We start from the raw sequence: 15,143 nt of genomic DNA on the forward strand, positions 1-15,143 counted from the left end.
AGACTTGTGGGCTGAGTGTAAAATAGTTGTGAGTTGGCCTACTGAGGAATATCCAAGAGATCAGAGAACAGGAGCACCAGATCCAGAAGTAATGAGAAAGTATGAGCAGGTGATTGTATACCTGAAAAATAAAGTACCTCCAAAAGAAACAGACTGGGTTAAAATAGATCGAACACATCAGGAAGCAAAAGAATCAGTTCATGCTTTTTACGAGAGGCTGATACTGGCATTTAAACAATTCAGTGGAGATGAACACCTGGGTGACAAGGATTTGAGTCATTTTGTATACAGATTTGTATATGGCCTGAGACCTGAGATTAGTGAAAGAATTCGTGAGCATACTGTGGATTGGCAGAGTAAGAAAATAGATGAGATTCTGAGACATGCAAAATACTTCAGTGATGAGATTGAAGCAAAACAGAGAAAGCTGAAAGAGAAAGCAATGTGGGCACAGGTGAAAGTTGCGGAAAGACAGGAAGCACAGTTGGTGGAACAGGCGAATAATGCAGGAAATAATGCAGGGAATAGACCTAGGTATGCAGGGAAAGGAAAGGGGAATCTTGAGGAAGCTAAAAAGAAGTTCCCATGTCACAACTGTGGCCAACTGGGACATTGGAGATCAGAATGTACCAATCCACCATTAGTGAATAATGAGGGAAAATCCTTAAATCAACAGGTGCAGAACGAGGGGAATAATCAACAGCAGAAAGTTGTGAGACAGCAGAGTCAAGAGCCAAAAACGCCCTTGCCGCAGAATAGAGGAGCACAAAAGTATAATCCGGATTCGGGATTCTACAATGATGAGCAGGTAAACAAACCAAGGCGTTCTAACCAGGTACAACAGTACTTGTTAAAGAATGAAGGGAGTGAGTCTGAGGGTGATTATTGACGGTGCCGAAGAGAGGAGGAAGAGTGCATACTTGGTGCAACTCTAGAAATAGACCAGGCAGGACCATTTGTGGATGGAAAAATAAATGAAGAAGGTGTTACTTTTTTAGTAGACACAGGTGCAACAAGATCAACTGTCAGGTCAACAGATATTAGAAATCTTCCTCTCTCGGATGAAGCAATCCAAGTGGTTGGTGTAGCCAATACACAAATCAGAACACGTCTTACTGAACCAGTAAGAGTACAAATAGGGAAATTTTCAGACATGCACAGATTTATCGTCTGTGACACAAGTCCAGTGAACCTGTTAGGTAGGGATCTACTCTGTAAAATGAACTGTACAATTTTTTGTACACCAGATGGAATAGCTTTTGAAACACCAGATGAGGATGTTTTGTACCGAATGACTCTAGAAAATAGAGAAAGTGAGTTAATTGGTGCATATGCTGTGTTTGATCCAGAGGATTTGCCTCAAGAGCTGAGAGACACAGTGAAAAGGACAGTTTGGGATTTTACTGGAGAGGATGTGGGATTGATGAATAATGTAGATCCTGTGAAAATTTCAGTGAAAGAGGGAATTACTTATCCTAACATTCCTCAGTACAAAATGACACCAGAAATAATTGAGGGAATAACTCCTATAATTGAGGAAATGATTCAGCAGGGAGTTCTGAGAGAACTACTGAGTAGTCCGTGTAATTCACCGATAATGGGGCTAAAGAAGCCTAATGGGAAATTCAGGATCGTACAGGATTTGAGAAAAGTTAATCAAATTGTGGTGGCATGTTGTCCTATTGTGCCAAACCCATCAGTGATTTTGTATCAGATTCCACATGATGCTGAGTGGTATACAGTGATTGATTTGTGTCATGCTTTCTTTTCAATTCCATTGCATCATGACAGCCAGCCGATTTTTGCATTTAGATTTGGCCAGCGTATCTTAGCATGGTGTCGTATCCCACAGGGGTATACGGAGAGTCCTTCAATATTCAATCAGTTATTGAAAAAGTCATTGGAGAGTTTGATCATGCCTGAAAACTCAGTATTAGTGCAGTATATTGATGACCTACTTGTGGCATCAAAGACACGTGAAGCTTGTGAAGTAGATACTATAGCTTTACTGAATCATCTGGCAGATGGAGGGTTAAAAGTATCTCCAGCTAAATTGCAATTCTGCAAGAAAGAGGTGCATTATCTTGGACACAATATTGAGAAAGGTCTGAGAAAAGTGACTGATGACAGGATCAAAATTATCAGGGAAATGAAAGCCCCAAAGACCCAGAGGGAAGTGAGAATGTTCCTGGGAATGGTGGGTTATTGTCGTCAGTGGATAATTAATTTTTCGCTGATAGCAAAGCCACTGATTAAGCTGACTAAAAGTGAGATGACAGATCCATTGGAACTAGATGGAGAACAAATGGCAGCATTTGAAGAGCTGAAAAGCAGAATGTGTGAAGCCCCTGCTTTGGGTATGCCAGATTATGAAAAAGAATTTGAATTGTACTGCAGTGAGAGAAATGGATGTGCACTTTCAGTGTTAATTCAGAAGCATGGATTACTGAGAAGGCCTATTGCGTACTTCTCATCGACACTTGACCCTGTAGCTGTGGGTTTACCAGGTTGTCTGAAATCTGTGGCTGCAACATGCAGAAGCTTAGAACAGAGTGAGGGAATCATAATGGGATATCCTGTAAGGGTATCCGTACCTCATAATGTGGCAATTCTTTTGACGAGAAGCAGAACTCAGTACATGTCACATAGTCGGTTGACTAAATATGAAAAAGGTCATTCTGGGAGCATCATATGTGACTCTTGAGAGATGTGTGAATGTGAATCCAGCGACATTGTTGCCGGATATTGAAAATGTGGGTGTGAAAACAGAAGATGATCACAATTGTTTGGATGTGCTTGATTACTGTACAAAACCGAGACCAGACATAAGGGATTTTCCCTTGCATGAGAGTGATCATGTGTTGTTTGTGGATGGATCATGCCTGAGGAATGATGAGGGTGTGCTATGTGCAGCATATGCAGTGTGTAAGGTTTCAGAAGTAATGGAAGCATCATCATTGAAAGGAGTGAAATCTGCGCAAGTTGCTGAATTAATTGCATTGACAAAAGCTTGTGAAATTGGGAAAGATTTGAGAACGACTGTGATGACTGATAGTCAGTATGGATTTGGAGTTGTGCATGACTTTGGCCAACTTTGGCTACAAAGAGGTTTCTTGACGTCGAGTGGGACTCCAATAAAGAATGCTGAAGTGATTGGGAAATTGCTTGAGGCGATACAGCTGCCTAAAGAATTAGCAGTTGTGAAATGTGCTGCTCATGGACAAGGAGATGATTTTGTGACAGTTGGCAATAGATATGCTAACGACATTGCACAATATTGTGCCAAAAATAACCAATCTATTAATCGGGAACGAGAGGGTGAAATGTCTTTTTGTTCTGTGATGTTTACTAATGTCTTAGAGACATGGGATGAAGTGAAACAGTTGCAGGATGAGGCAGAGGAGGAAGAAAAGAAAGATTGGATTAAGGCAGGTTGTGCCCCGAGAGAGACAGACCATGTTTGGGTCTATAGAGATGGCAGACCAGTAATGTCGAACTCCATGCTGTCAGCAATGGCAAGGATGTATCATGGCCAGGGACATTTGGGAAGGGATTCAATGATTAGGTCTTTTAAGCAGACCTGGTACAATGCAAAGTTCAGGACAATTGCAGAAAGTATCTGTCAAAGATGTTTGATTTGCCAGCAATTTAACACTGGGAAGAAGACAGTGGTGAGTCTGGGAACAATAGGCAGAGAAGGAGGTCCTTTTACAAGAATGCAAATTGATTTCATTGAAATGCCCCAAGTGAACAGACTGAGATATGTACTAGTGGTAGTCTGTTTGTTTTCAAGATGGGTTGAGGCCTATCCGACTAGGAGAAATGATGGAGTAACAGTGGCAAAGTTACTGTTAAGAGAGTTGATTCCTAGGTACGGATTTCCGGTAACGATTGAGTCTGATAGAGGTGGACACTTCTATAATGAACTCATGAGTTTGATTTGTGAAGCATTAAGCATACAGCAGAAGCTTACATTGTGCATACAGACCAGAGGCTTCTGGTGTGGTTGAGCAGATAAATGGCACAATCAAGAACAGGATTGGTAAGATGTGCTTAGCCACTGGCATGAAATGGCCAGATGTCTTGCCTCTAGTGCTAATGACTATTAGATCTACTCCAGATAGAACTACTGGTTTAAGTCCGCACGAAATCATAATGGGACGTGCAATGCGACATGCATATATACCTGTCAATAAGTTGATGACAATAACTGATGACATGATTTTGGATTACTGTAAAGGCCTGGCTGACGCAGTTCATTCTGTGTTTCACCAGATTGGAGAAGAAGCTACTACACTTGAGAAGAAGCAAGCTCATGATCTGAGTCCAGGAGACTGGGTGAGGATTAAAGTTCACAGAAGAAGAAATTGCTTGGTTCCAAGGTGGGGAAGACCAAGACAAGTCATTCTAACTACGACGACTGCAGTGAAGTGTGCTGGTGTGAAAAACTGGGTGCATGCGAGTCATACTCTGAGAGTTCCAAACCCAAAGGATGGGACTGGTAGAGAGTATTTTGAAGAGTCAGATTCCAGTGATGATGAAGACCCAGAACCAGTGAGAAAGAATCAAAGTTCAGGAAAAGAAGCAGAAAAGGCTTCAAGTTCAAGAGAACCATTGAGAATTTCAGAAAGGAGATCTGATTCTGAAAGAGAGCCTGAAGTTCCAAAAAGCAGTGGAGGAAAAAGAAAAGAAAAGAGCAGTTCCACAGAAATTACTCCTGAATCAGAAGAGGAGGAGATTGAAGAACCACTTGAGATTATATCTGAAGAAGGAGGGTCAGAAGAAGATAGAGAGGGACAGATTGCGGAAGACCCCCGAGGAGGTGTAGGGAACACTTCTAATAAGCTAGGTGAAGGGACAAGTAGACAGCAAGAAGATTGCGTGTCGGAGACCCGAGGAGGGAAAGAAGTAGGGAAGTCTCAAATAGTGGTGAAAAAGACTGTGGAGCGAAAGAAAACTGCTGAAGAACAAGAGCGAAAGAAAACTGTTGAAGAACAAAAGGCATTTGAAACAGAATCGGATGAAAGTGAAAATGGAAAATCAGAGGGTCGAGTTCTGAGAAAGAGAACTTGGATTGGAGAAAGAAATAATACAGAAATAAGACCGAAAAAGGTTGTAAGAGGAGATTTTTGGCCTAACAACAGAGTAAAGAGGCTGAGATACAGACTGATAAGAGGAAATACATCGAAAGCTGAACAACTGAATGAAGTATCGAGTCAAAACGAAATAAAAAGGAAGGAGCAAAAGGAGTCAAGAGAACCTGAGGAAATAAAGAGAATTAGAAGACCCAACCAAAAGTACAGATCCCCGGAATGGTCTTATGTGGCACTGTCTGAAGAAGGAAAAGAAGAAACAGTGACTCGAGATAATCCGGAGGGGATCTTGAGAAAAGTGGTTGAGGAAAAGGAAGAATCTGTTGGAATCTTAAAAGTTATTCTGACTGACATTGGAGAAGAGTCAGATGCACAGGATGTTGTTGATGATCTGATACAATTTGATGTTGCTGAAGAAGAAGGAGTGAAAAGTGATGAATATCCAAATTGAGTGAACTGAAGAAATCACTTGGAGAAAGTGAAAAGGAGAAAGTCTGAAACTCAGCTGTCTGAAGTAATCCAAAGTTTGAGAAATTACAGTAGTGGAGTAGTAGAGGCTAAGTCAAAAGACAAGGTCAAAGTAGTAAAATGGCTAACATAGAGAATAATCAAAGTAGATGTGCCTTCTTAAGAAGATGGTGTAGAATGTGCTGCTGCTGTACTGGATTATTAATGCTACTATGGGGTATTTTAGCTTTATTAGTTACATTTAGAGTTTCAATAGGTACATTTGAAATACATACTGAGAATGAGACAAATGTAGAAAAGAATTCGCAAAAAGTAGTTCCAACTAGAATTAGTAATACTTACATGCATAAAGATAGGTCAATTAATGATTTTTCTAGTAATGTTTTTTCAAAGTTGTTATACAAATATGTGAAAACAATGGAAGTAAGGGATTGCTACGTTTGTATGCAATTACCTGTATCCGTTTCAGAGGGTGTTACTTATCACCATTTACCAGCTACGTATGGAATTTCTTGTAGTGTATTAAGTAGTGTTTTTTATTTGTTAGGGAAAATAGATTATAAGATGTCTAACAAAGATAGTATTTTTGGGCACTTGCCAATGAACAAAGAGCTGAATCCAGCTAAAGAAGCTAACATTTTTGGTGAGATTTTTATTGAGAAAGAAGAATTAACATTAGATTACATTTTTAAGAATAATTTAACTTGTAGTTTGGAAGAAGAGGAGAAAGCTTTCCTGAACATGGTGGAGGAAAGGAGATTGAGCATGCATGAAAAGGCAGGGAAATATAAAGTGAGTGAGACAATTTGGGACATTGAGATGGGAAAAGAATTGAGAAATGGAGCTAGTCCAACTTTAGCTTTAGATGCACCACAGAAGGGTAAGCTGTGCATTACAAGAGGGAAATCCCAATATGATACATATTTTGTTGGGACTAGTGAATGTCATGATACATACTTCATTGCAACAGGATGGGGTTTCAGAGGTGGAGAAGATACAATTTTTCCAGGAGTGTATTATGTTTGTGGGAACAAGGCTTATTACAAGTTGCCTGACCATTGGTATGGCACGTGTTATGTGGGCCTGGTTTTTCCAAAGATTTTTCATATAGATACAATAGAAGATGTAGAACATATTAATTTACTAATGCGCTTCAAGAGGGAAACTTGGTTTGAAATTGTGGGTGACATTTTTGGAGCTTTAATTCCAGCAGTGGGAATTTCTTTAAATGCTAATGGGATTCGGAAACTGTCAACAGTGGCGGATCGCTTATCGACAAATACCGCTGGAGGGTTTCTTTTGGTGAATACGGAACTAATTGCCGTGCGTGCTATGTCTATGCAAAATAGACTTGCTCTTGATATTCTATTGGCTAAGGAGGGTGGAGTTTGTGGAATGCTGAAAGTTCAACATTGTTGCACTTACATTCCAGACGAAAGCAAAGACCTGAAGGTCTATATCAAAAATATTACTGATTTGCATGAAGAATTAGTACCACTTGAAGCTGAAAGTATCTGGACTAAAATAGCTAATAAGGTGATAGCTGTTAAGAGTTTTATTGCAAAAATAGGTAGTACTATTATAGGTAAGATATTGTTTCCTTTAACTTGTATAATTGTTGCTTTATTGATATTGAGATTGGTGTGTTTGTGTTGTAAAAACAGGGGAGGGAAAAAGAAATTAATTAAAAGAAATAATGAGAAGAGAAATAAAAGGTTGAAAAGAGAACCACAAGAAATTGAATTAGAAGAATTATGGGGGAGTGTCTACTTAGAAACAAAGAGGGATGATGAAAGAGTGTCTGGTGTGTAGTGTTGTGTAAGGAGGAAAAAGACATTTCAAATTTCTCCTAAAATGGGACTAAATTTCACTAAATTTTTTTTTGGGGTTATTTGGTGATAAAATCACCAAAGGGGGGATTGCTGGAGCAGGATTTTCTAAATGAAATCTATAGGGTTTTGAAGCTCTGGTTTGTCTATTTGTCATGATTAAAATTAATAATCATTAATTAATAATTATTTGTTTTGTGTAAGTGTGTGTTTAAACTTACCAACATACTAATGAGAAGAAAACCGACACGTGGGAACGCTTTTGTATTGCTATTAATAAATGTGCATGTTTTATTAAATAAACGTTGCTGAGTGCTGTTTATTTTAAGCACGAAACGCTTTTGAATTAATGCTTTTCTGTGTTGCTAAAGCTAGATAATTACATACACATAAGGGTATTAGTGGGGTTAACACTGTTCAATCACTATGCTGTGGTAACGTTATTTTTGTCTCTTTTAATTAAGATGGTCCATTTTGGCCTAACCAAAAATGTCCGCCGTTTGCAGCCTGGCTTCGAGTGAAAATTTGTGATGAGAGGGCCTTGCTGAATATGATCACGACACATTTGATCACAGTCCTTGCCTGGTTAAAACTTTCCGTGAGGACAGTAGCTGTTCTGGGATGGTGTCCAAAAGCTTTTGGGTAGCCTTGGAGGACAAAGGAACTGTTAAGAAAGAACTCTGAGCATTGTGTCATCGCTAAGGAAATGTGGACTGTGAAGAGATACATTTTTTATTTTTGGTTCCTGTTCTGTCTTTTTATTTTTGTGAATTTCCTGAGCGGAGATTTTCCAAATGTAGCGATGCGACATCCTTTCCTGCTCGCTTTGCTCAGAGGTTCGGCGGATGCGATGAATACTTTATGTTGCTTTCTTTTGTTCAAAATACTATAAAAATTGTTAGCCTAGAGAGGGCTTTTGCCACTTTGCCATTTTCTTCCCAAACCTGCGTTGGTGAGGATCGATGCTGTGAGGACGGTGACTTGGGAGATTTCTACTGAGAGACTTGTCCTGATGACCCATTCTGACATTTAGCTAGAATAGGTAATTATGAGAAAATGATTTATTCTGATTAATTTCTTTTGACTAATTTTAGATAAAGAATCATAATTTTAAATACGGTGTTGGTGATTATTTCTTGTCAATTATTGAGTACTCTATTTGATTATTAATGTATAGATTGTTTAGATTATGACAATTGCAATAGCTAGGTCTTATCGACCTCGGTGTAGATGTGGGGTTTAGGAGTTTTAGAAGGTTTCTTTCCACAGGTTCAATGCTGGTAGAGTATTTGAGTGTATGTTAGTGAAATGGGCCCTAGTGTATGGTGAGTGTATGTGCGTGTAACTGTGAAATTACTCTATCCGTGGAAGTAGGGAGATTTTGTACACCCCAATCTGCATCACCCACACTCCTGTCCGACCAGGGCTGAGCACTGCAGGAGAAGGGGCTGTCACTTTCACTTAGGAGGACCAGACTCCTTTCATTTGCAGACGGGCCTTTAACCAGAAGTAACAGGGCAGAGATCCCAAGCTCTGGGCTGGATGGCTTGGATAAGTGGCGCAGACAGTGAAGGCGACACGGATACAGCAGCCGTCGGTGTCCCGCGGAAGATAAATGTGTTCAGCATGCTATGCATTAAGTCATCCTCGGCCGGGCGCGAACAAGAGTGAAACAGTTTCTATCACTTCAGTAATTAGAAGAGGAACTATGTAGACAGCGAGCCCGGAAGTGACAGTGTAACATTAATGCATTCCAGCGCCTAAAAACGGTTTGCAGAAAAAGCGCTCATGCTTATGTACTAAATCAGTCAATCATGAAAGCACAAATACAATTCAAAGTTGTTCCAAACAGCTCCCCTAAAATATTTGTTGCCGAGGACCACCAAAATCCTTAACATGACACTGATGTACAAACCTGAAATAGAAATTAATTCAGTGCAAGGTTTCTGTAATTGGCCAGCCTGGAAAGTGAGGGCAAAACACATGGAAAAATGCTAGCCAAGCGCGGGAGTACAGTAAACATACCAATGCATCTGCCCTGCAGTAATAATTTAAGGTGAGTTTTTGTGTGAGTGGAAAGCGAGTGGACGGTGTTACAAAATTGCTCATAATAGACGAACCAGCTGAATCGACTGAAACATACACAGAAAAGAAACACCCATCTCGTTGCAAGCAACTCTAACTGTGGAAAACCAGGTTGCAAATTTTTTTAAAGCAAGTGCTGAAGCCACCCAAGATCTAACAAGCAACTTACTTCTGACAGACCACTGTTGGGTTAGTGTCCCAGAGGTTATTTTCAGTTAAGAAAAATAACAGACACACACACACATTTCCTGCCATCCATCGCATGTCAAAGTAAAATTCAGGTTGGACCAGCATTTCTACGTCAGAGGACTCTCACTACTGTGATACGTGGAAGGGGCTGCTTCACGATGTGCACCTCTGCAGCACTCTTTAACAACACGGACACCACCCTATGCCACACCACTGTTGTCTGTCGCACCACTTAGGGTGCTCTCTCGGGCCACCCTGGAACCCATAGAGCATGTTCCCTTCAACCAAGCCCGCTAGCAGGTCCTTCTCCCAATTGCCCCCTCATCCATCCATTTCGCAGCGTGCTGCTGTGAGAAGCATAATAATAGCATTCCAAATTCGACACACTAAGTCCACCATACTCATATCTCCTCATCACTGTCAGGTGCGTTACTCTAGTCTGCTTTCCCGCCCAGATAAGCCTGGTAAGAAGGGAACCCCTGTGTGCATGGGACACAGTGAATTTTGAATCACATACAAGCATTGTGAGGCAAAAACACCATCAAACGGTCAGAGGCCGGCAGTGCGCCAGTGACCCTCTCAATATAATACTGTGGTTGTTTCTTACACGTATGTGCCACCATCACACCAAGATATAACTTCTCCACCTCCCATTTCAACCCCAGGTCAGGCAACCTTTCCCTGGCACACAAGTCAGCAAGGACTTTGGTTTGTTAATTTGGAGGCCAGACACTTTGCCATGCTCACGAAGCAGCTCTAATTAATTTCGTCACCAATGTACTAAGCTTTCTAAGATAAAACAACGCATCACCAACATAAAGAGATATGATATGCCGAGAGTGCCCCACCTCAAGTCCCCATTCACACAACACCGTATGGACCTGCACCGAAAAAATGGGCCATCATAAGCATCTCCAGGCTAGGGGACATCATGTCAGGGACGGTACCCAGCTTTGTGAAGTGTGTGGGCCCGAGCAAGTACCGTACTAGACCCTAACTGCGTGTTTTTCCTCCTATCCCCAGAGTACATTAGCAACCCTTGACTGCATCAGCCCGATGCAAAACGTGTAATGTCTGCTCTCCACTTCGCATTTACAACTGACCTGTCCTCGGCAATTTGACAAAGCAGCAATAATTCAAAAACACAAAGGCTCACAGTCGCGGCCGACATAACTTGGGGGCTATGCATGGGGGGGAGGCGTTTAATTTAATGATAGATTAAATAAAAACAAATAAACTTACCAGGCATCTCCTGCTTCGGTCACTCGTCGCATCACGGTTCCTCTCACAAGATGTGGGAACTAACTTCTCCCCGCTCTTTTGCCTGACTGGCAAATAAGAAGACTGGATGCGACTGGGGCCAGCTACTCGGCTGTATCCTGCCATTTGACATGGAATGGGGCGACTGTACGTCACCACCGGGCAAGATCCTATCTTCACACTGCCTGCACTACCCTAGGCATGCAAAGCATACCTAATGTATTGTGAATGGAGTGGGGGAGCTGAAATAAAAATTGCTCTTCTCGCAAATGCACAGTCGGAGTCCATCTGGACTCCTGCTGCTCTCGCCTGCATGCGCTGTGCGTTTGTTGACTGTCATGCGCACTTTCACCTGTGAAGCAGCTGCCAGCACAGGCCGGAAATGTAAACAGACGAATTGTCAAAGCTGTCAATTCGTCTGTTTACATTCTTGCTGCCCGATTCAGTGAGCAGTTTCTTTTCGTGTTGACTTGATTGATTGCCTAGTGAGGCGCTGCCCCGGTGCCCCTATGGACCAGCCACCACTGTATTCTAGACCTTCCAGTCCCGGCAGCGGCGGTAGGTCACCGGACAAGATGCGGACAGTGCAAATGTGACTACCTTCCCCCCCGGTTTGAGCCTCATATATGCTTAGGCAACAAGCATGTTACTGAGTTGTCTTATTTGTACAGGATAGCGATATTTCTTTAGTAACCGAGCATTTGGGGCTTATAAAAATCATTTTTAAAAACAATTTATGTGACACTTGATAATGCCCCCCACATGATTACTTTGGATCGAGCTTGAGGTTAATACAATGCCGCACTTATCGAACATGCAGGGAACCTATTTACCCAACAGTAATTTCACTAGCCATCAGAGTAATGTGCTCTGGATTATGAAATTCTACACACTAATCCTGAATACAGGGCCTAATCATACTTACAATTATGCTGAGTTCAACATTTTCCTCTTAAGCAACAACAGAATATTTTTTCAATAGCCTGATAAAACTCGCTATTTTATACTTTTCAGTACATTGACTGAAATTTTAAAGCGTTATGACATACTTCTTTATCACCTACATACCCTCCTTAGTACATGAGGAAGTCCCTTATGCATCACCTGTTGGGTATTGATGAAGCTTTCAAACAATCCTATTAGGGTGATTCTAATAATTTCTTTCTGTTACTTCGTTTTCACCTGGGGTGCCTGTGTTCACGAGACATTGCCTGTGAGAATCACGTCATGTGGTGCCTTGCTGTCGCTTGTTTTTAATTATCACCAGTGTGTTGTGAGTCAGTTGCACATGGGTTTGGAGAGTCAGTTCACCTACACTGTATGTTTTGTGCAAATTAACAGTTGTGCTAATTTCTCTCCAAACAGGTAGATCCAGTACTATCAGGTAGATCCAGTACTATCAGGTACTTCACACAAATAGTTGTTTGGGTGGTTAGCAGTGTGTTTTTACCACATTACAACCCCTGTTGTAGATAGATGACATAACTTTTTTAGGTCCTGACGAATCGCCCCCAGATTAAAGATTTGGCGAGAAACATTTTGACCATTCACACAAAAGAGTGCCCCATCTGAGACATGATCTCAGCCTTGTGCCTTTTGTTTTGTTTTTACTCATGGTAGGAGACCCACTGATTAAAATTGTTGTTGCTGGTACTCCAAGTCCTGTTTTAATTCACTTATCAAAACACATTCAGTCATCTTCACTCACTAGGTCTATCACTCCAACGGCACCAAACAGCTTTTGGAAAAAAGATCTCCGCCAAAGTGCCCCTCATTGGGAGCCTGTCAGGAATTGCTGTGCTGACCCAACGAGGAGCAGCCCGATGATGAAGCATGACACGCATCTGAGTGTGTGAGGGCCCTATATTCCAATAAAATGGATTCCCACCTCTGAACCATTCATGGCAGAGTAATCTTAAATTCCCTCAACGGACTCCGTTTTAACTAACCAGGAACAGCATATTACTTATTTTTCTATATACACAAAATGAACCAGTTCAAGATAATACAAATATTATACATATCTCTGAGGCTAGCAAGCTCATCTTGGTAATGTAAGTCTATAAAATGTATTCCTCTGGGAAAAACAGGGTGTTGGCTATGATGAAACAAAAGAAATGTATCTTTAGGCATGTGATATGTGTGCAGCTTTGGATGGCCCATGAAGCAGTTACATGTCCTAAAGATTTCAGTGCATAGTGAAGTGATTTACAGAAGAAAAACACAATTTTAAGGTTCTCAATTGAGTGCTAACAGAAAATATCCAGTTTGGGGAGTAAGTGTTAACTTCATTATTGGCAGTCTTCCCTCCTCTGAATAATCTGCCAGCAGAATTTTCACTTCATTTAATTTGCAAATTCTTCACCAGATATGTATCCCCCAACAGAGCATTTAATACTTTCCCCACAATTTAAGGGTTTTTATATTAACATCCAACTATATAAATACATTTACAAATTACAAACTCTAAATTGGGACCTTTGCATTCTGTAGAGAGAAAAACCCTCCTTCAAAAGCCAAGGATAGGATGTCTTAATTAAACGTTTAGCGAGCTGAACAAACTTAAAGTTTACATAATTTTAAAGTGCATCTTTAACATATACGTTAAAAAAAAGTTAATGTCATGGAACCCAAGATTAGAATTATATGCGCACAAGTAACTGTAGGTCAGTGCTGGTGTCAATGATGGAAAAGTCTCATATGATGAAAAATATTAACTGGTAATAATATTGCAGATTATTATCAAATCCTGCTTAGGGAGCACAATTTCAGGTAACCTCACAAGTTTTGGTTCCCTAAATCAGGGCTTCATTTGCGTTGACATTTTAATGATCCGCTGTCACATTGATCCATGATAGCATTAGTTAACTTTTCTTCTCTTCCCCACAGGTAACAATATCAGAAAATACACAATGGAAAGGGGGAACCAGTCCTTTGTGACAGAGTTTTTTCTTGCAGGACTTTCCAATAATCCCAAGACTGAGATCATCCTCTTTGTGCTGTTTTTGGTCATCTACTTATGCACACTAACGGGGAATCTTCTTATAATCACAGTAATTCAGGTGGATTCTTGTCTTCACACACCCATGTACTTTTTCCTGAGCAACTTGTCCTTCGTTGATATCACTTACACATCAATCATTGTTCCAAAAATGTTGGAACTTTTCCTATCCTCTAAAAAGGCCATTTCATTTGTTGGATGCATGTCTCAAGTTTACCTCTACCTGTTCTTGGGCGAGACAGAGTGTCTCCTTCTGGCTGCCATGGCATATGACCGTTATGTGGCCATTTGCAAACCACTAAACTACATGATAATCATGAACAAAATGGCCTGCCTTAAGTTGGCTGGGTTTGCATGGATGTGTGGTTTTGTCATATCACTTATCGATATCTATATCACTGTTCGGTTACCCTTCTGCGGACCTAACCATATAGATCACTTCTTCTGTGAGGTCCCAGTTGTGTTGAAGTTGGCGTGTGCGGATATCTCACTGAATGAAGTGATTATGGTTGCTGGAGCATCACTGTTGCTTATTGTTCCCCTTATTCTCATTCTCATCTCCTATTTCCGTATAATCACTGCCATCCTGAAGATGCATTCTGTTGCAGGAAGATGCAAGACGTTCTCAACTTGTGCATCCCACTTGGTTGTGGTCACTATCTTCTATGGAACAGCAATGGTTTTGTACATGAAGCCCAGATCAGAACATACCACTAGTGATAAGGCAGTCTCTGTATTTTATACCATTATTACTCCCATGCTTAACCCTATTATATATAGTCTTAGAAACAAGGATGTTAAACGAGTATTAGGAAAAACACTTGAAAATAAATCTGCATTATAAAAATTGGGTTGTTAGTCGAGGGTGCTAAGTACCCACCTGAAGTAATAATCACAGTCCCTGCCAGCGTGAACCACTAAAGTCACTAACTAATCCTGAGCTGAGCCCCCTGGAAGCTATATCACAGAGCAGATAGGCTTAATTTAGAGGCAATATGCATAGAGTTTATACAGTAATTAAACAGTTATAGATTTGTAATGGAAAACAATGCCAAAACGAATTAAAAATAGAGTAAAATTAAATAAATATAATGGGCCCGATTCACAGAACTAACTTAAGACAAAATCCTAAACTTACTACTTTTGGTATTCACAGAAGTTAGGATTTTGTCTTAAGTTTGTCTTAAGACAAACTTAAGACAGACTTAAGACAGACTT

General features: G+C 40.7%; 1 protein-coding gene across 1 annotated transcript; it reads left to right on the forward strand.

Annotated features, from left to right (window-relative positions):
- The first annotated feature begins 13,833 nt into the window (after positions 1 to 13,833).
- Positions 13,834 to 14,769, forward strand: LOC146825656 (olfactory receptor 10A7-like). The gene has a single exon (XM_085606646.1). It carries the CDS (start codon positions 13,837 to 13,839, stop codon positions 14,767 to 14,769), a length of 933 nt encoding a protein of 310 aa, XP_085462772.1. The 5' UTR covers positions 13,834 to 13,836.
- Positions 14,770 to 15,143: the final 374 nt, after the last annotated feature.

The sequence above is a fragment of the Triturus cristatus genome, chromosome 5_2 (genome assembly GCF_964204655.1).
Source record: "Triturus cristatus chromosome 5_2, aTriCri1.1, whole genome shotgun sequence".
NCBI lineage: Eukaryota > Metazoa > Chordata > Amphibia > Caudata > Salamandridae > Triturus > Triturus cristatus.